Genomic DNA, 27,563 nt, shown 5'->3' on the forward strand with positions numbered 1-27,563 from the left:
TTTCGGGTCGAGACCCTTCTTCAGTCTGATGTCGGGGAGGGATCGTCCTGCCCCCTCCCCTGACATCAGTCTGAAGAAGGTTGTCGACCCGAAACCTCACCCATTCCTTCTCACCTGAGATGCTGCCTGATCCGCTGAGTTACTCCAGCATTTGGTGTCTACCTTTGATTTGAACCAGCATGTGCAGTTATTTTCCTACATATCCATGTATGAATGTAATTGTTCTATCTGGGTCAGTTGGTGATGAAACTCTCTTGAGCACTATTAACTCTGATTGTGGCCGTGAGACTGTGGTTGAATGGAGCTGTTTGTTTTGCTGTGTGCCAGGTATGTGATCAGCATCTTGGAGCTGCTGGTTGCTGAGGACTACATGATCGTGTACCTGAACGGAGCCACTCCTCGCCGGAGGATGCCCGGCCTAGGCTGGCTGAAGAAGTGCTACCAGATGATAGACAGGAGGTAGGTGCGGAGCAGTGGACAACTGCAGTGTGAGAGTCACGATCCATGAGACCCACAGGTCTAGTGCTGCACTCTCCTGCAACAAGGCTCAAAGCAGGGGGCGGCACAGTGGTGCAGCGGTAGAGTTGCTGCCTCATAGCGCTAGAGACCCGGGTTCCATCCTGACCATGGGTGCTGTCCGTACAGAGTTTGTACGTTCTCCCTGTGACCACGTGGGTTTTCTCCGGGTGCTCCGGTTTCCTTCCAAGACGTGCAGATTTGTAGGTTAACTGGTTTCTGTAAATTGACCCTAGTGTGTGTGGGATAGAACTAATTTTGGGTGATCGTGGACTCAGTGGGCCGAAGGGCCTGTTTCCATGCTGTGTCGCTAAACTAATGACATTGAAATATATCTCCAACTCCTCTTTTCCCCCTTATCAATAAATACTTCTGGTTCTTAGATGATTGTATTTATTAATTTTTAATGTTTTCATTAATTTACAGTAATTGTCTAATTCACTTTCCCCTCATAAACATTTCTGAACATCAGCAGCATTTGCATGAATTGAATCTGCAGAGTATCACATCATCTTTGATGTGGCAGTGTGTCAGATGGTGAAGCTGGCAGATTAACTTTGCCATGTGTCGGGAGGGAGGTTTTCTCAGCAGCTTTACCAGCTTTACCGGTGAAACCAAACGCAGGCTCGGCGATCACTTCGCTCAACACCTGCGCTCGATCCGCGTTAACCAATCTGATCTCCCGGTGGCTGAGCACTTCAACTCCCCCTCCCTCTCCCAGTCTGACATTTCTGTCATGGGCCTCCTCCAGTGCCATTGTGAGTCCCACCAGAAATTGGAGGAACAGCACCTCATATTTCGCTTGGGCAGCTTGCAGCCCAGCGGTATGAACATTGACTTCTCCAACTTTAGATAGTTCCTCTGTCCCTCTCTTCCCCTCCCCCTTCCCAGTTCTCCCTCTATCTTCCTGTCTCCTATATCCTTCCTTTGTCCCGCCCCCCTGACATCAGAATGAAGAAGGTTCTCGACCCGAAATGTCACCCATTCCTTCTCTCCTGAGATGCTGCCTGACCTGCTGAGTTACTCCAGCATTTTGTGAATAAATACCAGTTAAACTTGTTCTGCTCGTCCCTTGTGACTTGATGACATCCATCGAGGCCCTTCCACCATGCGGGCTCATGCAGTGAGGTACAGGAGGCTTTCATGTGTGGATGCACAGGAGGCTAGTCTGGGAGCTTGGGTATGCAAGTGACAAGTGCTGGCATTGGGCTCATAAGTTTGAAGGTGGACACGCAATGCTGGAGTAACTCAGCGGCTCAGGCAGCATCTCGGGAGAGAAGGAATGGGTGACATTTCTGGTCGAGACCCTTCTTCAGGCTCGTAAGTTTGTCAGTCATAAGAGTAAAATAAGGCCATTCGGCCCATCGAGTCTACTCCGCCATTCAATCATGGCTACTCTATCCGTCCCTCTCAACCCCATTCTCCTGTCTTCACCCTTTGATGCCCGTAATCCAAGCTCCCCTCAGCAAAATGCAGCCCATTATGTTGCATCATTTGCCGCCAATGAATAGATTAATTACTCACTATGAATGAAGTGCATAAATTCAGAAGTGATAGGAGCAGAATTAGGCCATTCGGCCCATCGAGTCTACTCCGCCATTCAATCATGGCTGACCTACCTTTCCCTTTCAGCCTCATTCTCCTGCCTTCGCCCCCAAACCTCTGATACCTTTACTAGTCAAGAACCTGTCAATCTCCGCCTTAAAAATATCCGTTGACTTGGTCTCCACGGCCGTCTGGCAATGAAGTGCATAGCGATTAATGATCCAAATAATCACCATATGATATATGGTGTCTTGCGTCAAAGAGCAGCACCGACCAGTATGAATGGATTGGCCCAATCTCTGTAAATGAAGTGTTTCACCATTAGTGTGTCTCTGCAGCAACACCTGAATCAATGAAAATTAATGAATTATCCCAATCGTCATTAACAACTTGTGATAATCATTCGTGAAAAACTGCACAACAACTATGAAAAATTATACCAATCATCCTAAACAAAAACAGCTGTTAATATGAATGGTTTGATCAAACCACAGTTAATGAATTATGTCAATTGCTGTTAAAAAGTCTCATCTCTTTATACAACTTGCACTCTTTGACGACTCTTTTGCTATTGAGGGAGTGCAGAGTAAGTTCACCAGGTTAATTCCCGGGACTGACATGTGATGAAAGAATGGATCGACAGGGCTTATATTCATTGGCATTTGGAAGAATGAGAGGGGATCTGATAGAAACATAGAATTCTTAAGGGATTGGACAGGGTAAATGCAGGAAAAATGTTCCCGATGTTGGGGGAGTCCAGAACCAGGGGCCACAGTTTAAGAATAAGGGGAGGCCATTTAGGACTGAGATGAGGAAAAACTTTTTCACCCGGAGAGTTGTGAATCTGTGGAATTCTCTGCCACAGAAGGCAGTGGAGGCCAATTCACTGGATGTTTTCAAGAGAGAGTTGGATTTAGCTCTTGGGGCTAACTGAATCAAGGGATATGGGGAGACAGCAGGAACGGGGTACTGATTTTAGGTGATCAGCCATGATCATATTGAATGGCGGTGCTGGCTCGGAGGGCCGAATGGCCTCCTCCTGCACCTATTGTCTATATTTCAATGTTTCTTTGCGTACTTTGTGTATGGCATGCAAAATAAAGAATTTCACTGACATGTCACGTGTAATAATAAAGAATCAATCATTCAAAGTTCAAATGTGAAATGTGCAGTCCAATATTCTCACAATTACTATAAAACTGAGAAGCTCCGTTTATCTCTATTCTTTTGTGACCCTTTGTGCGACAGTTGTTTGACCATAAACACTGTGGAGTTAGTTAGATATTTTTGGATGTGATTACCTATTTGAAAGTTTGAGTTAATGGGCCAATGTAGCTACCAGATTTCTGTCTAATTTTGGGGACTTTTGTGAAATCCAGCTGTGGCCACAGGTTTTCTGTTTCCCCACTTACAGGCTACGGAAGAATCTGAAGTCGTTAATAATCGTCCACCCATCCTGGTTCATTAGGACTGTGTTGGCAATATCCAGGCCTTTCATTAGGTAAGTCGAACTATCACATATCTACTTGACTCTGGTCAACACTATACCAACAATAACATCCTCACACCTGTGTGTACTGACTCTGCCAGTAGCTATGTATTATACTGAGTTTCCAGGTTAAAGAGCCACACCTGATCAGGGACTGCCTTTGTTCTCTTTAACCAGGAAACTCAGTGCCCACGAACTGACCTCCCCCTCCTCCTCCCCCTCCTCCTCCCCCTCCTCCTCCCCCTCCCCCTCACCCTCCACCCTCCCCCCTCCATCTTTGTGTCCTGGGCCACGGTGGAAATTGCTTACTTACCTACTTTTAAGTTCTGACTAAAGTAACTCTGCGGGTCAGGCAACATCTCTGGAGAAAAGGGATAAATGCCGTTTTGTGTTGGACCCTTCAAAATGTCACCTGTCTATGTTCTTCAGAGATGCTGCCTGACCCGCTGAGTTACTCCAGCATTTTGTGTCTATCCTTGGTATAAACTGGATTCTGCAGTTCCTTTTACTACTACTTTAAGTTCTGCTAACCTTGTATCAATTGGATTAACAGTTGAGAGACATTAATTTGTAAGGCTTCAGGGAGAGGGCAGGGCGATAGGACAGACTGGATTGTTCATGGGTGGAATCGTTGCATAACAGTACCATTAATATACTTCTACACCTCATGTGACAGTGTCGACAAATAGGCACTATGAAATGTGGAGGCAGGAACTGCAGATGCTGGTATACACTGAAGATAGACACAAAATGCTGGAGTAGCTTAGCGGGACAGGCAGCACCTCTGGCGAGCAGGAGCCAGGGATGCTGCCTGACCTGCTGAGTTACACCAGCATTTTGTGTCTATCTGAGGCACGATAAAATGATGGTTGTACTGCCTGTTGTTAATATACATTGATGGAATTAACAGTGTCGACCACTCTTTAATTGATGTGTTTCTGCCTGCATTGTTTTTCAGTTTTAAGTTCATGAGTAAGATTCAGTACGCTTACACCCTTTCTGAGCTGGAGCAGGTCATTCCGATGGAACAGATGCAGATCCCAGAGTGTGTTTTACAGTACGTATCAACACTGGTCAAGACGGGGCCTGTGACAGCGAACAAACGGTTACACGTTGTTCTCAGAGGTCTTTGAAGGTTCTTTCCAACGTCGCTTGGTTTCAAAGCCATTGAGCGGTTAAGGTAGACACTAAATGCTGGATTAACTCAGCGGGTCAGGCAGCATCTCGGGAGAGAAGGAATGGGTGACGTTTCGGGTCGAGACCCAGTGAGATACCAAGCCACAGAAACTAACAAGTCCATGTGCTAATCGGGATTTATTTACGGTTATACAGCAATAGGTCAGAGTACAAGGGCTAAGATCTGGATAAGATCAAAGTGTTTAGCCTGGGTTACAGCTTTGGAGTGGATTAACATGAGATCCGTGGTGAGGTTGTTGCAATCTTGGATTTGTGGCCAGTACATAGAGACTATCAAAGCGACGTAGAATGTGAACTCAGCTTTTAAACCCATTGGTATTTAACTTCACACTCAGGATATGCCCCCAGGACTGAGCACACTGGGATCGGCAGTAAGAATGGTTCATGTGACATTTGATATAGAGAGGTGTGTAACTGACAGTGTTGCAGTGCTGGGCTCTGACTAGGGTTGCCAACTTCCTCATTCCCAAATACGGGACAAGGTGACGTCACCGCCCCACGCCCCACGTGACCTCACCCAGCCAGCGGCCACGTGCTCCACATTGCTAAGCAACCCGCCTCCCGGCCCGGACGGCCGCCATTGGTGGAGCGGGAGCACGTGGCCGCTGGCTGGGTGAGGTCACGTGGGGCGCGGGGCGGTAACCTCATCCTTTGTTCCGTATTTGGGAGTGAGGAAGTTGGCAACCTTACTAATATGGGACAAGGGCGGTCCCGTACGGGACAAACTAATTTAGCCCCAAATATGGGATGTCCCGGCAGATGCGGGACGGTTGGCGACCCTAGCTCTGTATTGCAGTGCAGAGACACCCTGTGAATGTTGGTGTAGGCTGGGCTGAGTGAATGACGCAGACATTCAGCGCTGGGATATTGGGCTCAGGACCCCACCCTGGTCGGCACGATGGCGCAGCGGTAGAGTTGCTGCCTCACAGCGCCAGAGACCCGGGTTCCATCCTGACTATGGGTGCTGTCTGTTGTTTGTACGTTCTCCCCGTGACCTGCGGGGTTTTCTCCAGGTGCTTCGGTTTCTTCCCGCACTCCAAAGATGTACAGGGTTTTAGGTTGATTGGCTTCTGTTAATTATCCTTAGTGTGTGTGGTAGAGCTAGTATATGGATGATCGCTGGTCAGTGTGGACTCGGTGGGCTGAAGGGCCTGTTTCTATGCTGTGTCTCTAAAGTAAACTAAACTGACCTTGCAGGACTTGCTTCATGTTGACAGATCATCCTGATCCTACCGTCTCCCTTGTCAAACCCAGTTGTATTAGAGTCATAGAGCTATAGTCATCGTGTGAACCAGGCCTGTGTAAACAACGTGCCCACACTGGCCAACATGCCCCATCTACACTAGTCCCACCTGCCCACACCGGCCAACATGTCCCAGCTACGCTAGTCCCACCTGCCCACACCGGCCACCATGTCCCAGCTACACAGGTCCCACCTGCCTGCGTTTGGTCCATATCCCTCCAAACCTGTCCGACCCATAATGCGATGTGATGGAAGCTGTTTCTTCCCCCTCTCTTTGTTTCGCTGAGAGAGCGCTGTTGTGTGCAGTTATTTTGCTTGAAGTGTAAAAGTCTGTGAAGTTTCAGAGATCTGATGGAATAATGGATAAATCCCGTCTTCTATCTTTCAGGTTTGAAGAAGAAAGAATCAAAGCCAAGCGTCCGCAGTGAGTAATTGTTCGCGGGAACCTGACCCTGATGCTAGTAATTGGATTGTTTAAGAAAATAACTGCAGATGCTGGTACAAATCGATTTATTCACAAAATGCTGGAGTAACTCAGCAGGTCAGGCAGCATCTCGGGAGAGAAGGAATGGGTGACGTTTCAGGTCGAGACCCTTCTTCAGACTTCAGACTGGAGTCTGAAGAAGGGTCTCGACCCGAAACGTCACCCATTCCTTCTCTCCTGAGATGCTGCCTGACCTGCTGAGTTACTCCAGCATTTTGTGAAATAATTGGATTGTTTAGTTCATTGTCTCTGTTCAGTGTGTATTGCTTAGTTTGTATTGTCTCTTCCACTGTCACCAACCGTCCCGTATTAGCCAGGACATCCTGTATTTTGGGCTATATTAGCTTGTCCCGTACGGGACCGCCCTTGTCCCGTATTAGTAGGGTTGCCAACTTCCTCACTCCCAAATAAGGGACAAGGGGTGACGTCACCGCCCCGCACCCCACGTGACCTCACCCAGTCAGCGGCCACGTGCTTCCATTGCTACGCATCCCGGCCCAGGCGGCCGCCATTGGTGGAGCGGGAGCACGTGGCGGCTGGCTGGGTGAGGTCACGTGGGGCGCGGGGTGGTGACGTCACCCCTTGTCCCGTATTTGGGAGTGAGGAAGTTGGCAACCCTACTAATACGGGACAAGGGCGGTCACGTACGGGACAAGCTAATATAGCCCAAAATACGGGATGTCCCGGCTAATACGGGACAGTTGGCAATGCTAACTACTCTACACACTAGGAACAATTTACAGCAGCCAATTAACCTATAAACCTGCATGCTTTTGGAGTGTGGGAGAAAACCCAAGCACCTGGAGAAAGCCTACGCAGTCATAGGGAGAAGGTACGAACTCCGTACAGACAGCACCCTTAGTCAGGATCAAACCTGGGTCGCCAGTGCTGTGAGGCAGCAACTCTACCGCTGCACCACCGTGATGAGCTAGCTGCCTTTTATTGCTCTTTCAAGGAGTTGAAATGTTTGCTATAGAATGCTTTCAGTGATTGTTCTGATAATGTTTAACTTTTGTAGGTTTGCTGATAGGTGCAGGATAGAAAAATAAATGTGTTTTCTGGTTTTCTTCCTCTTTCCCTGACTTCACATCGGAGATAGATTGCACAAGTGTTCACACCATGGCCACAGTGTGACGTGCCCAGTCAGCAAACTATAACCCTGCCCTGCCCCTCCTCGAGTCCACACCATGACACACGTCACTGGGAAACTGGCAAACAGTTAGACATGCCATTGAATATTACTCCTCTCCCACAAGGTCAGTGGGGTGAATGAATTCGAGTGCTTGTATTTTCTAGAGCAGAAGAATGCCAGGAGGTGGGGTGAAAATAATGTAAAGGTAACAGATGAAGTGGCAACATGCTGTGTATCAAGGCAGCATTTCACAGAGTGATACAGTGTGGAAACAGGCCCTTCGGCCCAACTTGCCCACACCAGCCAACATGCCCCATCTACACCAGTCTCACCTGCCTGTGTTTGGCCCATATCCCTCTAAACCTGTCCTATTCATGTACCTGTCTAAATGTTTCTTAAACGTTGCAATAGTCCCTGCCTCAACGACCTCCTCCAGCAGCTCGTCTCCTTTTATTAATGAGGTTTGTTTTGGGTATTTTACAGGATAGAAGAAAATGAAAACACAACTGAGAAAACCAGGTAATATGGTCATTCTTTAATGAAATTAGATTTGTCCATTGTCATTCGCAAGGGTGCAAGGAAGTTCCTTGTTCAAATGAGTACGGTATTGCTAAATACAACAATAAATACAGAATATTAGAGTACAATATCAGAATAACCGGATGTGGCCGGGTTAAGACCTAGAGTATCGTGTATCATCTTTCCACTGACTGGATAACAAAAGCTTTTCACTGTACCTCTGTGTACATTCCGACCATCCAGAGATGCTGCCTGTACCGCTGAGTTATTCCAGCATTTTGTGTCTATCTTCGGTTCAAACCAGCATCTCAGGTCCTTGCTGCACAATTGATTTAGGAGTTGGATAGCATTGGGGGAAGAAGCTGATCCTGGATCTGACAGTCCGAGCTTTCAAACCCTTCTCTTACAGATAGAAAGGAGCAAAGCAAAATCAGTACCCAGGTCCTGCTTTCCCCCATATCCCTTGATTCCGTTAGCCCTAAGAGCTAAATCTAACTCTATTGAAATCATCCAGTGAATTGGCCTCCACTGCCTTCTGTGGCAGAGAATTCCACCGATTCACAACTCTCTGGCTGAAAATGTTTTTCCTCATCTCAATCCTAAATGGCCTACCCCTTATTCTTAAACTGTGACCCCTGGTTCCGGACTCCCCCAACATCAGGAACATTTTTACTGCATCTAGCTTGTCCAATCTCTTAATAATTTTATATGTTTCTATAAGATCCCCTCTCATCCTTCTAAATTCCAATGAATACAAGCCCAGTCGATCCATCCTTTCATCGTATGTCAGTCCTACCACCCTGGGGATTAACCTGGTGAACCTACGCTGCACTCCCTCAATAGCAAGAATGTCCTTCCTCAAATGAGGAGACCAAAACTGCGCACGACTTGGCCATCATCACGATCCACCTTCTTGGATGCAGACTTTAGCAGAGAGTGAATCTACCTCTACTTCCATGATGGTGATGATGATCATAATGATGATGATACAATAGTCAATAGTCGTTTATTTGTTACATACACATAAATGTGTAGTAAAATGAAACATTACCCGCAGTTGAACAATAAGACCAATAAGATTAATCAATAAAAATGCAATAACACATACAATCACAACTAACACCAAACAAAAAGAAACATCCATCACAGTGAGTCTCCTCCAGTCCCTCTTCACTGTGATGGAAGGCCACAATGTCTTTTTCTCTTCCCCTGCCGTCTTGTCCCGCGGTCAGGCTGATGGAGTTGCCACGTCGGGGCGGTCGGGGCTCCCGATATTGAAGCCCCCGCTGGGCGGTGAAAAATCCCGCGGCCTATTCCAGGCCGCGCCGGATGGTGAAAGGTCCGCGGCGGGCCGACCCAAGCCCGGCGATTCGGGGCGGGCGAACACGCTGCCTCTGCCGCTGCCGGAGCTCCCGATGTCGGCCCCCATCCAGGGGCCTGCGGGCTTCCGACGTCCACGCGGCCTGCGCCGGAGCCTCCGGAGACGAGTCGCAGCCGCTCCCGTAGCATCCGCAGGCAGCCAGCGCCGCAGGTGGTGAGTCCGGACCGTGGGCTCTGCAAACCAGAGCCCCAGGTGGTCCCAGGTGCATGGCCGGTGGTAGGCCGCAACGGGAACGGAGACACGACACAGAAACAAAGGTCACGTCTCCGTTCTGGAGAGAGAATGTTACAGTTACAGTTCCCGTTCCCCCCCCCCCCCCCCCCAAACATAACATACAAACCCTACACCATATTAAAACTACAATTCAGACAAAAACAACCAAAAACACAAAAGACAGACGGACTGCAGGCAAGCCGCAGCTGCGACGGCAGCGCTGGCTCCTCCTTCAGGAGGAAGTCATTTGACCCAGAGCTGATAATAACTGCTGCTTGGTATGCAAAGAGTTACCACATAAAGGGCACCAACAAAGTATTCCATTTTAACACAAGCTATTGTATTAGTGGTCCTCTCAAGGTCTCTGGTTATGATAGACCTCGTAACTTTATCGATTTTTCACAGTTTATGAGGAAACACAAAGGTTAATGTGTGAGGGACTGGGTACAGTGTTCATTTATTCAGTGCCTAAAGAACTGAATAAGTCTGTATCTGAAGGGGGAATATGTTTGATTTGAGGTGGCATTTTAATAGCTTAGTTATGCAGGAACTAATAATATTTTCCTTTCTCTAACTCAGATCTGGAAGTGTAGCAGAAGAGCAGAAGTAAAGGTTTGTAGCAAGCAGCAGTTATTATCAGCTCTGGGTCAAATGACTTCCTCCTGCTCTATTCTAACATAAAACTGTGCAAGGGGAAATTGAAATTGCTGCAGCCTGTATACGCTTACCGTAAATCTAAGCTTGATTTCACTGTTGCCATCATTGTTAAGTTCCCATTTTATACCCTCTAGTAGCCAGTCTACATTATGCTCCATTTAATCTGTCCGACAATGTCCTGCTTCTCCTCAAGCTCCTTGTCACTGACTTGGATAGTCCAGCAAGCCACCAGCACGTTAAATTAAAAAGTACTTTCAAATCCCTCCACAGTCTTGCTGCAAATTGCCTGCACACTTGAACTCTCCAAAGGTAGACACACAATGCTGGAGTAACTCAGTGGGTCAGGCAGCATCTCAGGGGAAAAGGACCTCTTTGACCCTCCAGACCGCTTGAACTCTCCAGTCCTTTCACTGTGTGTTAATTCCACCTACCATCATGGCAGCAAATCATTCAAACACCTTGATCATTCCCTCTTAAATTCCTAGCTAACTCACGCTGTCTCACTTTAGTTTATTTTAGATTAGAGAATCATCGGCCCCACTGAGTCCACACCAACCAGCGATCCCCGCACACTAACACTATCCTAAACACAATGGGAGCAATTGACAATTTTACCAAGTCAGTTAACCTACAAACCTGCACCTCTTTGGAATGTGGGAGGAAACCAGAACACCCTGGTCACAGGGAGAAGGTACAAAGTCCGTACAGACAGCACCCTTAGTCAGGATCGAACCCGGGTCTCTGGTGCTGTAAGGCAGCAACTCTACCACTGTACTATTGTGCCACCCACTCCTTCTTGATTAAACCTTTACTAATCTTCTGAAAGCCCAATTATTCAACTGGGTTTTATGTCATCTCTCCTCAGCCTTCGTCATGGCTTGGTGCTCATTGCTTAATTCATCTGTCTCTATTTTTTCAATAACCATTCAGCCTTGTTGTATAAATTGATTTTAAGTCAGCGTGTTCCTTCAGCAGGCTTCAGATTTTGCCTGAACAGAAGTACATGTAGTATTTTGAAAAGTGTATTCTTATGAGGTATTCTTTCACCAGAGGCTTTAATTCTCAATTATTTGAAACAGTATGATAGCTTAATTCTGGTTTCTGCCAAGGCCTGATCTCATTACCCAGTCACGCACAACTCCCAAAACAGAAGACATTGTGATTACCTTCACAAACCCAGCAACTTGCCCAGAGTAGGGGAATCGAGAACCAGAGGACATAGGTTTTAGTAGAAGGGGGGAAAGATTTAATAGGAACCTTTTTGTTTTTACACAAAGTGTGGTGGGTGTATGGAACGAGCTGCCGGAGGAGGTAGTTGAGGCAGGTAGTATTGCAATGTTTAAGAAACATTTAGATAGGTACATGGATAGGACAAGTTTAGAGGGTTATTGGCCAAACGCAGGCAGGTGGGACAGGTGTAGATGGGACATGTTGGTTGGTGTGGGCAAGTTGGGCTGAAGGGCCTGTTCCCACACTGACTTTCTAACATCAGGAACAAAACCCACGCCCAGCTCCAAGATGACTCACCATTGTTTTTTTAAATTAAAAGCTGTCTCATAGCGATGCCCACGTCCATCAAGGGATTGTTAATAATTCCAATGGAAGCTTCTGGAAATCTATAGCAAGTCAGGCAGCATTGTGCAGCAGTTCATAATACACAGTTGTGCCTTTAATGCAAGTTTAGATCAACATGTTCTGGCCTAAAAAGTGAATACTGTTTCTTTCTCCTCTCTCTGCAGATGCTGCCTGACGTGTTGAGTATTTCCAGCACTTCATTTTTTTTTCCTGCAGTATCTTGTTTCTTTTTTTGTGAATGGGAAAAAAAAAAATTCTTGGCAGTATTAAATGGGTTTTGTTTGTGTTGTGAGGAGATGAGTTCAGCAGTGGACAATTAATCACACGTGAATGTTCACTATCAAACATGTAAAATTGCATCGTTCTTGACTTGGCAAGTGGATACTGTGCTCGAGTCAGAGTGATACAGTGTGGAAAGAGACCCTTGGCCCACTGAGTCCACATTAAACCCCATCTACACTGATATTTATCCTGACTTATTTATTCTCCCCACATCCCCCCACTCAGTTCCACTCATCTCCAGATTCGGGCAGGTTTCCGTGACCAACCTGCATGTTTTGGGATGTGGGAGGAAACGGTTAAAGGTCTACTCGTGCAGAGCTTCAGTATCTTTGTTTACTCTTGTGCCTCCATCTAAACATCCCATTGCTGTTCTGAATATCTGTTAGCATTGGACAGGCTGAAACCCAGACGACAATTCCCCACTACTTTTGTTCAAAGAAGCACCAGCCGTCTCTATTCCCCAGCGTAGGAAAAAGAACTGCAGATGCTGGTTTAAATTGATGGTAGACACAACATGCTGGAGTCACTCAGCGGGACAGGCAGCATCTCGGGAGAGAAGGAATGGGTGACATTTCGGGTCGAGACCCGTCTTCAGACTGATGTCAGGGAAGGGGTCGGGACCCGCCCCGAAACGTCACCCATTTCCTTCTCTCCAGAGATGCTGCCTGACCCGCTGAGTTACTCCAGCATTTTGTGTCTACCTTCTATTCCCCAATATCTCCATTACTTACCGCCTGAGAGTGGGAGCAAATTGTAATGTTATATCCACCTGCTACAACTTTACTGTGTTCCTCCAATCTCAATCACTTCAGAAATGCCTTTCACACAAATCCAACAGTCTTCCTCAGCCCAGATCCTCTTGAAAATGGAAAGCAATGCTGATCATGTGAGAGGGATTAAGAGCCATAAACATTCTCAAAGACCATTGGGTTGAATAACCTGTTTAGTTTTGTGAATTTCAAGCAGATTTACACAATGTCTAAAGTATAACATGCAAGATTACTCAATTTATTTTCCAAAATAATCTTTTGAATACAGGATATCATCATAATCATAATTGTCATTTATTAGCCAAGTGTGTTTTGCAACCTACGAGGAATTTAGTTTGCCGTACAGTCATACCAAAAAAGCAACAAGGCACCCAACTACATAACAATTTAACATGAACATCCACCGCCGAGGCCCCTCCACATTCCCCACTGTGATGGACGGCAATAAAGTCTTTTCTTCCTTCCTCCTTCCTCCCGCGGTCGGGGGACTCGAACCATTGGCAGCCGGTGATCGAGCTCCCACGTCAGGGCCGTCTAAACTCCAGCATCAGGACGGTCTAAACTCCTGTGGCTTTGAGTTCCTGAAGTCAGTCGCTAACCAGGGACCATGAGCTTCGCGATGTTATAGTCCGCAGCTCCTGCAGGTTGGAGCACCAAAGGCCGACCCTTGGCAAAGGGATCGCCCGCTCCGGGAAGTTAAAGTCCCGCAGGCTCCGCGGTTTTGGAGCTCTAGAGATCCCAACAAGAGGCCGCCAACTCCACGATGTTAGGCCGCAGTGCGGACAGAGATACGACACGGAAAAAGTCGCATCTCTGTCGAGGAAAGAGACAAGAAAAGCTTCCCACCCCCCACATAATACAAAACTAAAGATAAACTAAAACATACATTTTACAACAAACTAAAAACACAAAGAATGAAAAAGACGAAGACAGACCGTTGGTGAGGCAGCAATCATCCCCTGGTGCTTAATATATTAAGCTAACTAAGTTAGAAGAAAGTAAACCCACAAATGTCAGTGTTGTGCAGCAGGAAGGAGCGTACACATTAGAGTACCCCATGGTTTAACCTCCTCTGTGATCTCCTGCATTGTGCCACGCTTGCCTTGGTATTGATCGCCATGGTTGTGATACCTCGCTGAATTAGCCATACTTCACGTGTGGGCTGAGGCAGAGAATGCAACCAGGATATTGAACTGGACGTTACAACAGTTGGTGCAAAATCCCTTTACACAACATCCACTTCCTCACGGAAGTCATTGCAAAATGATACGATAAAGAATAGAAACAGTGAGTGTAGTGGCAACCCCGGCCCTTTCCATAAAGTCCTCTCCGCCTGCCACTACTTCACAGTGGATGGAGTGAACCATCTTAACACAAACCAACAAGAGAGATCTTAAAGACCTTTCAGCTTAACTAGTCATTTATTGAAGTAGTAACACAAACGTATCTGTATTTCTCCAAGCTTTTCTCTCGTCATGGGTCTGGTAAGAACTATTTCTCACCAAGACCCTCCATGTCTGACCCGTCCTATCTCTGCATTCCCAAATATACTCCTAATTCTGGTTCCTCCCAGTCCATTATGCCCATCTATGTGTTCATCTCACGACAACCCCCGAGTATCCAAAAATAATGCAGCAAGATACAAAATCAAATAATCTGCTAACAGCTAGTACAAACACAAATGGCTCCTACAGTGAGTCTCCTCAATCACTCTGAAATAGCAAGTTAATTACTTGGTTAAATGAGTGGATGCAAGGTGGTAGGTTGTTGAGAAATTTTCACTTTGGTCCCTTTTATTGGGATCTTTTGGGTTTGGGAACATGGGCAGATGGGACTAGAGTAGATGGGACATGTTGGCCGGTGTGGGCAAGTTGGGCCGAAGGTCCTGTTTCCACGCTGTATCACTCTGTGACTCTATGACTTTTGGTTTACAGTGCTAGGGAAGCAAATAATCTGACTTTCACTATCAAGGTTGAGATATACAATATTCAACATTCAACATTCAATGTTAAAAAATATATAATTGAAGTAAATATTTTGACCATAAAACAATCTCATTATCTTTCTGTTCTAGGAAGTTGTGAAGTTTCACATCATTGATTGGAATTCAGAGAAAACGGGATGACGTTCTTGACAAAGTTGTTGTGAAATTTCTGACACAAGTTCTATAGTTTGTAAACGGTTGATGTTCCCTCTCTGTCACTGACTGTAGGATGCAGACACTGGGCCAGGAGTACCTGCACTCTGCCACCATTGACCGGGCGATTCAAACATAACATGCGGTTTCGTGGCTCATAACGTCAAACAGAAGTATGTTAGGTTAAGGTTGTAATTCTGTTGTCACCAGATTTCCTTTTATATAAATGATGATTTAGTACTTTGGTTTGGCCAACCTTGTTGCTCGCCATTTCTCCTAAAGCAACACTATCCATTGCTCTGCCATTAGTCCCAAACCCCCCCCACTGCTAACATCATTCTTCACACATCAGCTCCCATGCCCAATGTCAGCAGCATCTTTCTCCAGAAGGTATCTCAACAGTCACCGCAATCTGAGACTCCTACCTTATGAATAAAACCCACCACTGACTGAAAGCTTTGAGGCTTGCAAGTGAATTAAGATCCAAATGTTCTTAATCCACTTGCCTTGAATTATAAGGATATGCAGGAGATTATTTCATCAGTTGGCCTCAAAGATATCTGCTGTGGAGAAGTATTGGTGCATTTTGTGTTGAAATTTAGCCAGATAAATGTTTCAAAACATCTGACCCGTGATTATTGGAGAAGGGTTTTGGTGGTACTTTGTTACATTCTAATGAATACTTGGTACAAAGATGGTCAAGTTATTATTTAACGGTACACTAACTGGAGTAATTGCAATGAAAATCAAACGAGTGCTGTTGTCAAGGTTGGAGCTGCGTTGTTGTGACCAGTATGTTCTCACATTCAGTGAGGAAGGCCTCACTGGGGGCGTTTTGGTGTAATGAGCTGACTCCACGAAGCTGTCCCTGGCTATTTGAGCGAGATGGTCACAGCCCAGCGTGCTCCAGTTGCCACCTCTGCTGTTCGGTGGGAGAGTGGTACGAGGAAGAATTTCTGTCAAACTTTGCAAGTTGTCAGCGATGCCCTCATTGATTGGGAATCATTGGCCATTACTGGACGTCAGAACTCACACAAGGAGAAGGTGCAAGATGCTGCTGGAAGAGGCAGCAAGAGAGATAAAGGGGGCAACAACACACTGGTTTACTGGAGACAGTCATGGCCAGAGTGGAAGGACAATCGTGGAGGCTGAGAAAGAGAACTGCTGACAATCACAATGATAAATGCCCAGTGACGGTCACTTACTGCAAGTATTTGTTAATGAATCTCATTGTAATTGTCCGTCATGGTTAACACTTGCATTGTTTTAAACTGTTTTTGATTAAGTTCCTTTGTTACTAATATTCTCAGATAGCCGAGTTAAATTCCAGCTGTGGAATAACTGCTTGCTCTGTGCCAGCAGTGTGACGAGCTTGCTGTGTAATCACCAGCTGCAGAATTTGTGACATTTGCTGGATGTATCTATTCCATATTGTATAATATTAAAGGTGGCTCCTTGATGATGTTTTGCCTATTGTCTGTTTCAAGACTGTTACTAGAAAACCTCAATGAAACGTGCTGATATTCTCGTTGGGTATCCATCTCACTGTCAGGCACTTCACGCGAGTGTTTCCAAACCGTGGGCTTTCCCACATTCAACAGTGGGGAAAGGACGATCTGCCCCAAATGGAAGATCAATGGAAATAGGCAGCTCCGTGAACTCACTGGGTGCTTCAACTCCAGCGATTGCAAAAGGCCCCACCTTTACATGACATCTGGGACACCATCCTGCTCTGCAGGAAGTCATGTAGGACGAAACTGCAGATGCTGGTTAAAATCAAAGGTAGACACAAAATGCTGGAGTAACTCAGCGGGTCAGGTAGCATCTCTGGGGCGAAGAAATGGGAGACGTTTCGGGTCGAGACCCTTCTTCAGACTGATGTCAGGGGAGGGGGTGGGCCTCGGCCCGAAACGTCACCCATTCCTTCTCCCCAGAGATGCTGCCTGACCCGCTAAGTTACTCCAGCATTCTGAGTCTACCTTCTGCAGAAATGTAGTTTAGTTTAGAGATGCGGTGCAGAAACTGCACGCCCACCGAGTCCGCACTGACTAGCAATCCCCACATTAACACTATCCTACACACATACATTGGGGACAATTTACATTTATACCAAGCCAATTAACCTACAAACCTGCACGTCTTTGGAATGTGGGGGAAACCGAAGATTCCGAAGAAAACCCACGCAGGTCACGGGGAGAACGTGCAAACTCCGTACAGACAGCACCCGTATTCAGGATCGAACCCGGGTCTCTGGCGAATCCTTTTGTGAATGGTTCCTTTCATAATGCTAGAATTCAGAATAATGCATTTTCTTCCTCCCATTTACCTGTAAAATCCAACATCTTTATTGATGGACAATTATTTCAAAGCCTAACTAGTTCTGGAACTTTTCATGCCCTATCCATGAACAGTGGGGAGGCTGTTGGAATTACATAGACACATAGACAATAGGTGCAGGAGGAGGCCATTCGGCCCTTCGAGCTAGCACTACCAATCAATGTGGTCATGGCTGATCATTCTCAATCAGTACCCCGTTCCTGCCTTCTCCCCATATCCCTCGATTCCGCTAGCCCTAAGAGTTCTATCTAACTCTTTGGGGTGAGAGAGAGACAAAAAGCTACCACAGCAACCCCACTGAGAGCGAACGTGTACTATTAGAATGGAACCATTGGGCCAAAGATAGACACAAAAAGTTGGAGTAACTCAGTGGGTCAGACAGCATCTCGGGAGAAAAGGAATAGCGATGTATCATGTTGCGACCCTTCTTCAGACTGTTTATTGAGCCAGTTATGTACTCCTCATTTCACCAAGAGCCTGACTCTAATTGATAAACACCTACACAGCGTGATCGATCCAGAGTGCGAAGGAATTATGAGCTGGGTCATCACTCCATAGAGCCATGTTGTAGCATGTTGCTGTGCTCTGGGGCTGGGGGGGGCCTGTTCACTAGGGGAGTGACACTTGTGGACGACATTTAGCCAGTTTGTGCTTCATGTAAATACTGCTCATTGTTCTCTGCTGTTCTAACAATAAAGAGCCAGCACATCTCCTGTGTAATTGCTGCTGAGGTGACCCTGAGCTTCTGGCAAAAATCACTGCATCGATGTTCATTGCTAATTCAGTTACAGTTCACCCACAGACACTGATGGGTAAATGTGGCTCCAATCCTTCGATGGACACAAAATGCTGGAGAAACTCAGCAGGACAGGCAGCATCTCTGGAGAGAAGGAATGGGTGACGTTTCGGGTCGAGACCCTTCTTGGTCTGCAGAAGACCACTGCGTCCTATCCAGTCACCAAAAAGATTACATGTTTATAATCGAGCTGTCCACAGTGTACAGATACAGGGCAATGGACAATAGGTGCAGGAGCAGGCCATTCGGCCCTTCGAGCCAGCACCACCATTCAATGTGATCATGGCTGATCATTCTCAATCAGTACCCCGTTCCTGCCTTCTCCCCATACCCCCTGACTCCGCTATCCTTAAGAGCTTTATCTAGCTCTCTTTTGAATGCATTCAGAGAATTGGCCTCCACTGCCTTCTGAGGCAGAGAATTCCACAGATTCACAACTCTCTGACTGAAAAAGTTTTTCCTCATCTCCGTTCTAAATGGCCTACCCCTTATTCTTAAACTGTGGTCCCTGATTCTGGACTCCCCCGACATTGGGAACATGTTTCCTGCCTCTAATGTGTCCAACCCCTTAATATGTTTCGATAAGATCCCCTCTCATCCTTCAACAAAGGACAAATGGTATAAAGTTTAGTACAAGATAAAGTGCAGTAAAGTCTGATTGAAGATAGTCCAAGGTAGATGAAAGGTCAGGACTGCCCTCGAGATGGTGAGAGAATGGTTCAGTTGCCTGATTACAATTGGGAAGAAACTGCCCCTGAATCTGGAGGTGTCTGTTATCAAACCTTAGTTTCCACTTTGCAATAGCTACAGCTGCTTATTTTTTAAAGGGATTTAGTAAAACAGGTTTGTAGATGCCCACAGGGGTTTAAAAGTAATAATAATTGTGAATGGTGTCGGTGCACGTGGTAGTGTGGCACAGCTAGTGGAGCTGCTCCCACAGCTCCAGTATCAATCCCCACCTCCAGTATTGCTGGACCACAGCTCCAGCATCAATCTTCACCTCCAGTACTGCTGGACCACAGCTCCAGTATCAATCCTCACCTCCAGTACAGCTGGACCACAGCTCCAGTATCAATCCCCACCTCCAGTATTGCTGGACCACAGCTCCAGTATCAATCCTCACCTCCAGTACTGCTGGACCACAGCTCCAGTATCAATCCTCACCTCCAGTACTGCTGGACCACAGCTCCAGTATCAATCCTCACCTCCAGTATTGCTGGACCACAGCTCCAGCATCAATCCTCACCTCCAGTACTGCTGGACCACAGCTCCAGTATCAATCCTCACCTCCAGTACTGCTGGTTGGAATTTATATGTTGTGTCTGAAAGGAGAAACAAGAGACTGCAGGTGCTGGAATTCTCAGTAAGTCTGAAGAAGGATCCCAACCTAAATGTATTTAGACTTTACATTAGACTTTATAGTGATACAGCATGGAAACAGGTTCCCCGGCCCACGTCATCCAGCAATCCTCGCACACTAACACTATCCGAGGGACAATTTACAATTGTACTGAAGTCAATTAACCTGCACGTCTTTGAAGTGTCGAAGTAAACCAGAGCACCCGGAGAAAACTCAAGCGGTCATGGGGAGAACGCACAAACTCTGTACAGACAGTAGCAGGAGTCAGGATCAAACCCGGGTCTCTGGTGCTGTGAGGTGGCCACTCTACCGCTGCACCATATGCTGCCCATTGCATTCTCTCATTTGTACTTTTACCACCACAGATGCTGCCTGGCCTCCTGAGTTCCCCTTTGTTTTTTGTCCCTGTGAATGTTTGGGTTGTTTCAGTCTCCTGCCCCATGTGGCTTGGTAGGTTCATTGGTCACTGAAAATTGCCCCAGTGTGAGCAGTGGGATCTGGGGAGACTTGATGGCAATGGGTGATGATGATTTGGATGAGGGAATTGAATGCAACATCTCCAAGTTTGCGGATGACACGAAGCTGGGGGGCAGTGTTAGCTGTGAGGAGGATGCTAGGAGGCTGCAACGTGACTTGGATAGGTTAGGTGAGTGGGCAAATGCATGGCAGATGCAGTATAATGTGGATAAATGTGAGGTTATCCACTTTGGTGGCATGAACAGGAAAGCAGACTATTACCTGAATGGTGGCCGATTAGGAGAAGGGGAAATGCAGCGAGACCTGGGTGTCGTGGTACACCAGTCATTGAAAGTAGGCATGCAGGTGCAGCAGGCAGTGAAGAAAGCGAATGGTATGTTGGCATTCATAGCGAGGGGATTTGAGTATAGGAGCAGGGAGGTTCTGCTGCAGTTGTACAGGGCACTGGTGAGACCACACCTGGAGTATTGCATACAGTTTTGTCCTAATCTGAGGAAAGACATTCTTGCCATAGAGGGAGTACAGAGAAGGTTCACCAGATTGATTCCTGGGATGGCAGGACTTTCAAATGAAGAAAGACTGGATAGACTCGGCTTGTACTCGCTGGAATTTAGAAGATTGATGGGGATCTTATAGAAACTTACAAAATTCTTAAGGGGTTGGACAGGCTAGATGCAGGAAGATTGTTCCCGATGTTGGGGAAGTCCAGAACAAGGGGTCACAGTTTAAGGATAAGGGGGAAGTCTTTTAGGACCGAGATGAGAACGTTTTTTTTTCACACAGAGAGTGGTGAATCTGTGGAATTCTCTGCCACAGAAGGTAGTTGAGGCCAGTTCATTGGCTATATTTAAGAGGGAGTTAGATATTTAAGAGGGAGCCCTTGTGGCTAAAGGGATCAGGGGGTATGGAGAGAAGGCAGGTACAGGATACTGAGTTGGATGATCAGCCATGATCATATTGAATGGCGGTGCAGGCTCGAAGGGCCGAATGGCCTACTCCTGCACCTATTTTCTATGTTTCTATATAACCCTTGGTGCTGGTCTAGTGTAGGTTGTTGTGACTCAGGCGGCCCGCTTGCCTGCTCCCTTGGCACATGCAGCCCACGAGGGCTTTCTGTCGAATATAGCGCTCCACACACTGGAGGGCAATCGGGTCCACATCGACATCAAACTTATTTGCAAACAGGTGGTGTTGCTGAAGAATCCAGTTGAGGTCGCCAGCTCCGTAAATACAGACCGACCTACGATGGGAGCCGCTGCACAGAGGGTAGACTTTGCCTCTCGTCACATCTCCTTCCAAATATTTCCACTTCACCAGCCTGGCCACCGACCTCATGTCACTGACATCGTACTTGGGATGTGATGGTTCGGAGCCAGGGGCGCCAGGCAGCCGCTGTAGAGTGGCCCAGAAAAACTCATCAGGGCTGTAAGTATCATTGGACCATTCCATTAACTGCTTTGCCTTTGGGTGCTTGAAGACGTATTCAACAAATGGTCTGCTGACCACCATGTAGGCACTGCCCGAGAATATGGGGGTGAAAGGAGGCTTCTTGGTCCTATTGGTCTTCACCATTTTCCCATCGATCACGGCAAAGTGGTATTTCCAGCGTATCTGCTTCTTCTCTGACGCCGCTTCAGACTCCAAACTATTCCTCCCATTCAACTCCCGCAGCTTGTGGACAATCTCCAGATTGGTTTTGATGGGGAAGTCCATGCCACAGAGGTTGATGTGGTACTTCCAGGTTAGATGTCTAGTCAGGAGCTCCTTCATGCAGTTCAGGTCAGCCTGAACCCTGTGCCAAGACCCATACACAATGTTCTCCAATCTCCCTGCAATGAAAACATTTGGGAAACAGAATGCAATGCTGCGGATCGCCGTTTTGAAGCTAGTGGACGCTTGGTTGTCTACATGCACACAGTAAATATTCTGAGGTGCGAAGATTGTTCTCAACAGTCTTTCGAACTGGTCGGCTCTCTCGTGAATTACGATGGAGTACGCGATGGGAAATTGCTTCTCATTTACACTGAGAGGAAACGTGATGTATTTTCTCTGTCTCATGAAATCCTCACAATTGCTTGTGAGATTAATAAAGTAAGAGTCCGTGTGCCTGGCTGCTTTCTGCTGTGCCTTTAACAATTGGCTTTTCTTGATTTCGTTGACTTCCCCTTGCAAAACAGCCGTACAGTTCACATCGTAGAGAGATTCTGCAGAGATCTCCAGCTCCGAGCACCGTTTGTTACAAGGGCCGGTGGCAAGAAGGTCACCAATTCTCGAAGAACTTTGGAATTTCTCAGGAAAGCAAACTTGAACGTTAGATGAAAGGCCCTTTCTTATAAAGAACTCCAGTAATGAAAAGGTGACACAGCCCAAACCCAGGATTAAACAGGATTGCCCTAGAAATCGTTTACATTTCCTCGTCATGATGAAACAGACAATGAACTCCAACAAATCAAGTTGTAAATGGACGACTTTGATTGCTGATTCAATGCCCCTCTGGGTACCAAATTGGCTCCATGGAAGGAAGCAGAGGGTAATGGTGGAAGGTTGCTTCTCGGACTGGAGGATTAGTGGTGTGCCTCAGGGTTCAGTGTTGGGCCCGTTGCTGTTGGTCTTCTATATCAACGATTTGGATGAGAACATACAGGGCAAGATTAGTAAGTTTGCAGTTGATACAAAAGTGGGTGGTTTTGCAGATAGTGAAGATGGTTGTGAAAAATTGCAGCAGGATCTTGATCAATTGGCCAAGTGGACTGAGGAATGATTGATGGGATTTAATACAGAGAAATGTGAGGTGATGCATTTTGGAAAGTCTAACATGGGCAGCACCCACACAGCGAATGGTAGGGCCCTGGGGGGGGGGGGTGGGGGGGTGGGGGGGTTGTAGAGCAGAGGGATCTAGGAGTGCATGTTCATGGTTCCTTAAAGGTGAAGTCACATGTAGATTTGGTGGTCAAAAAGACTTTTGGCACATTGGCCTTAATCAGTCAGAATATTGAGTATAGAAGTTGGGAGGTCATGTAGCAGTTGTATAAGACGTTGGTGAGGCCACATTTAGAGTGTTCAGTTCTGTGTTCAGTTCCATGACATAGGAAAGATTTTGTCAAGCTGGAAAGGGTACAGAGAAAATTTACAAGGATGTTGCCAGGAGTAGAGGGTGTGAGCTACAGGGAGAGGTTGGGGAGGCTGGGACTCCATTCCTTGGAGCACAGGAGGACGAGGGTTGATCTTATAGAGGTGTATAAAATCATGAGAGGCTGGGTCTATCTCAACATTTAAGGAACAGTTAGACAGGTACATGAATAGGACAGGTTTGGAGGGATATGGACCAAGCACAGGCAGATGGGACTAGTGTAGCTGGGACATGTTGGCCGGTGTGGGCAAGTTGGGCCGAAGGGCCTGTTTCCACACTGTATCACTCTATGACTCTCAATGCAAATGCAGTTAAATGAGGCATACCACAGATACATTTATGGGTTTTATCTCTTTTTTCACGTAAAGCTGAAAAAAGGACAATAATTTTACAATTTTATTAGTGCTGTCAATTCCTCAGAAAAATGTGAATATTGAAGATTAGTGAGAAGTAACCATGCTGTAGTTTTGGAGCGAGATGTGGTAGCTTGGCGAGCAATGCACTCTCAATGCGTTTTCAGCTTTGATCCTGACTTTGGGTGCTGTCTGTGTGGAGTTTGCACGCATCATCAGAGACCCACACCACCCTGACCACACACTCATTTCACCCTTGCCACCAGCAAGAAGGTCCAGGAGCCTGAAAACGGTAACGTCCAGGTTCAGGAACAGCTTCTACCCTCCAGCCATCAGGCGGCTGTTAAACACTCTCGTCCCGAAACGTCACCCATTCCTTCTCTCCAGAGATGCTGCCTGTCCCGCTGAGTTACTCCAGCATTTCAAGGCCAGTTTTTTGTCACATGTACCAATTAAGGTGCAGTGAAATTCGCATTACCCTACTTAAAAAAAGCAACAAGACACACAACTACATAAAAGTTAACATAAACATCCACCACAACGGATTCCACGTTCCTCACTGTGATGGATGGCAAAACAGTCCAATCCACTTCCTCTTTTATTCTCCCGCGGTCGGGACAGTCGGACATTATGTGTCTATCTTTGGTTTAAACCAGCATCTGCAGTTCCTTCCTGCAATTAAACACTACAACCTCCAACTACATAGACTTTGCACTACTGTTTTTACAATACCATATTTACATATCTGTTGTGCTGCGAGGAACAGATATTGTTCTATCATCATATCATATCATATCTATACAGCCGGAAACAGGCCTTTTCGGCCCTCCAAGTCCGTGCCGCCCAGCGATCCCCGTACATTAACACTATCCTACACCCACTAGGGACAATTTTTTACATTTACCCAGCCAATTAACCTACATACCTGTACGTCTTTGGAGTGTGGGAGGAAACCGAAGATCTCGGAGAAAACCCACGCAGGTCACGGGGAGAACGTACAAACTCCTTACAGTGCAGCACCCGTAGTCAGGATCGAACCTGAGTCTCCGGCGCTGCATTCGCTGTAAAGCAGCAACTCTACCGCTGCGCTACCGTGCCGCCCAATCTGGGACACCTGATAATAATACACTCTTCACTCTTGAGATTTGAGGATCTGTTACTGTTACTCCTCTCTCACTGAACCCCACAAAGTGCTTGTTTTAGCTTCCAGTTCCTGCGCTTTTTTCAGTACTTCTACAGATTCTGTCTACTGCAATTATAAACCTTAAATAGGAGATATAACTTCAACACACCTCCATGACGTTAGAACTACCCAAAACTGCAGAAACTATCTATTAACACTGGCTAATGAGCGATTAATTCGCTGCTTGAATCTGTCAAAGTGCTAATGTGAACTTGCTTGAAGACCACAAATTTTTAAGACTTGACTAACTTTGAGCCCACCTCTGACCTCCAGTACAGAGATTCGCGTTAAATGTGAGCAGTTTTTTTTAATGTGAACAGATACTTACCCTTTACTTTGCAAAGCCGAATCAGGAAGGCAACGCTTCCCGAAGTTCCCCTTTTGCAAGTAGCAGCAGATAGCGGTCAAAGCTCCTCAACAGTTGCCGCCCCCACCAAACGCCATTGTGAATCGTGAATGGATCGCTGCAGTGTCCATCAGCCAGGGGTGTGTTAGTGTAACAACGGCTTGCCCAAGACTCTTCTGAGCCGAGACTCGAACAGTGGGGAGCGGAGAACACGGGGAGAGAGAAGGGAGACAAAATGCTGGAGTAACTCAGCGGGTCAGGCAGCATCTGTGGAGAACATGGGTAGGTGACGTTTCACAGAGTGCTGGAGTAACTCAGTGGGTCAGGCAGCATCTCTGGGGAAAAGGAATGGGCGACGTTTCGGGTCCAGACCCTTCTTCAGGAGAATGATGACGTTTCATTAAAAAAAAGATTTATTTGCAAGATGGTTCATAATTCAGTATTTACAATTTCACATAAAATTAACATGTTAAAAAAAAAGAAGCTCATTGGTCTAAGGTTTAAGGTGGGGGGGGGGGAGATTTAATGGGAACCTGACGGGTAACGTTTTTTCACACAGAGGGTGGTGGGTGTACGGAATGAGCTAAAGGAGGAGGTGGTTGAGGCAGGGACTATCCCAACATTTAAGATACATTTAGACAGGTTCATGGACAGGACAGGTTTAGAGGGATATGGGCCAAACGCGGGCAGGTGGGACTAGTGTAGATGGGACATGTTGGCCAATGTGGGCAAGTTGGGTCGAAGGGCCTGTTTCCACACTGTATCACTCTATGTCTCTATGGTCCTAGAAGACATCCAGAGAGCCAGTGGACACCAAGCGTTCAGATCATAGAAACATAGAAAACAGGTGCAGGAGGAGGCCATTCAGCCCTTCGAGCCAGCACCGCCATTCAATATGATCACGGCTGATCATCCAAAATCAGTACCCCGTTCCTGCTTTCTCCCCAAATCCCTTGATTCCAATAGCCTTAAGAGCTAAATTTAACTCCCTTTTGAAAATATCCAGATTGCCGGTAGACAATACGTTCTAATCATCCAGAGGGCATCGAAAGCACCAGTGGACACCAGGTTCAGATCATCCAGAGGGCCAGTGGTCAGCAGGTCCAGATCAACCAGAGAGCCAGTGGACACCAGGTTCAGATCATCCCGAGGGCCAGTGGACACCATGTCCAGATCATCCAGAGGACACGAGGTTCAGATCATCCAGAGCACCAGTGGACACCAGGTTCAGATCATCCAGAGGGCCAGTGGACACCAGGTTCAGATCATCCAGAGGGCAAGTGGACACCAGGTTCAGATCATCCAGAGGGCCAGTGGACACCAGGTCCAGATCATCCAGAGGGCCAGTGGTCCGCGTGTTCCAGCTCCAGAGCATGGACGTTTCTCTGGGAGAATGCGGGCACTGGGTTGTAGCTGGAGCCGGTGCATGAGGAGCACGCAACAGCCCTGCGTTAGTGGCACCACGTTGCAGTGGCGCCTCGTGCTGCCCGTCTGTGCCAGGCTACGTGGGCACCACATCGGTCACCTTGACCCACACAACTGGAGAGGGATCTCGCCATTCCCGGTCCCCAGCGACAACCTGAGAAATGCATCACAAAAATAACATGTTAATGAGCAATCGGGAATATTTCTGAAACTGATTCTGATCGCCATAAAAATCATGTTCATAAGTGATAGGAACAGAATTAGGCCATTTGGCCCATCAAGTCTACACCGCCATTCAATCATGGCTGATCCATCTCTCCCTCCTAACCCCATTCTCCTGCCTTCTCCGGTACTAATCAATAGATCATGATATAGGAGCAGAAGTCAGCCATCTGGCCCAACTGAGTGTACTCCGCCATTTAATAATTTCTGATCTATCTTTCCCTCTCAACCCCATTCTCTTACCTTCTCCCCGTAATCTTTGACACCCTTACTAATTAAGAACCTATCAACCCCCACTTAAAACCCACTGATTGAATGAAAGGGTAGACTTGATGGGCCGAATGGCCTAATTGTGCTCCAATCACCTATGAACTTATGAACATGACTCTATGAATAGAACACATGAAATTATGTGCAGGAAGGAACTGCAGATGCTGGTTTATACCGAAGATAGACACAAAATGCTGGGGTAACTCAGCGGGGTCAGTCAGCATCTCTGGAGAAAAATAATAGGTGATGTTTCGGGTTGAGACCTTTCTTCAGATAGTAGGCATGACATTCTGTTTCACTTTACTCAAAACTTTAAGTTTTTAATCACAGTTTTCCAGTGGAGTATTTTTTGCTCTGAACATAAGTCCTGGAAATAAACAGAGGCTGGCGGGACTGGTTTTGGGGAGGGGCATGAGGTTACAATTGAAAGGTACACACAATGGCTGAGTGAATCAGTGCAGTCTGTGTCCTGCATGCTCTTCATTATCAAATGGCATCTGGAATTATTTAGCAGACAATGTCAA

The 27,563-nt window shown here is 46.7% G+C and overlaps 2 protein-coding genes and 1 long non-coding RNA gene across 8 annotated transcripts in view; 1 reads left to right on the forward strand and 2 right to left on the reverse strand.

Moving 5' to 3' along the window:
• Nucleotides 1–16,598, forward strand: part of atcaya (ATCAY kinesin light chain interacting caytaxin a) — a 46,002-nt gene extending 29,404 nt beyond the window's left edge. For 4 of the 6 annotated variants that reach the window (XM_078424062.1, XM_078424064.1, XM_078424061.1 and 1 more), the window contains 7 exons: nt 328–459; nt 3,476–3,562; nt 4,509–4,607; nt 6,379–6,414; nt 8,090–8,125; nt 10,299–10,331; nt 15,078–16,598. In XM_078424062.1, coding sequence (XP_078280188.1) covers nt 328–459; nt 3,476–3,562; nt 4,509–4,607; nt 6,379–6,414; nt 8,090–8,125; nt 10,299–10,329 — 421 coding nt within the window. In that variant the 3' untranslated portion in view covers nt 10,330–10,331; nt 15,078–16,598. Of the gene's footprint in view, nt 1–327; nt 460–3,475; nt 3,563–4,508; nt 4,608–6,378; nt 6,415–8,089; nt 8,126–10,298; nt 10,332–12,115; nt 15,051–15,077 lie in introns of those variants that run through there. The other 2 variants (XM_078424063.1, XM_078424065.1) reach the window with 2 other exon arrangements.
• LOC144607314 (uncharacterized) overlaps nt 1–25,212 on the reverse strand; it is a 49,640-nt gene extending 24,428 nt beyond the window's left edge. The window contains exon 1 of the long non-coding RNA XR_013549093.1: nt 25,105–25,212. This is a non-coding gene — a long non-coding RNA (uncharacterized LOC144607314). The remainder of the gene's footprint in view (nt 1–25,104) is intronic.
• On the reverse strand, nt 21,152–22,531 carry LOC144607426 (beta-1,3-galactosyl-O-glycosyl-glycoprotein beta-1,6-N-acetylglucosaminyltransferase-like). Its single transcript, XM_078424285.1, has one exon. It carries the CDS (start codon nt 22,529–22,531, stop codon nt 21,152–21,154), a length of 1,380 nt encoding a protein of 459 aa, XP_078280411.1.
• Nucleotides 25,213–27,563: the final 2,351 nt, after the last annotated feature.

The sequence above is a fragment of the Rhinoraja longicauda genome, chromosome 28 (genome assembly GCF_053455715.1).
Source record: "Rhinoraja longicauda isolate Sanriku21f chromosome 28, sRhiLon1.1, whole genome shotgun sequence".
In the NCBI taxonomy this organism is placed as follows: domain Eukaryota; kingdom Metazoa; phylum Chordata; class Chondrichthyes; order Rajiformes; family Arhynchobatidae; genus Rhinoraja; species Rhinoraja longicauda.

Bases quoted from the DNA above. Each gene is read 5' to 3' on its own strand.
- LOC144607426 (XM_078424285.1), bottom strand. From the start codon at position 22,531: ATGACGAGGAAATGTAAACGATTTCTAGGGCAATCCTGTTTAATCCTG.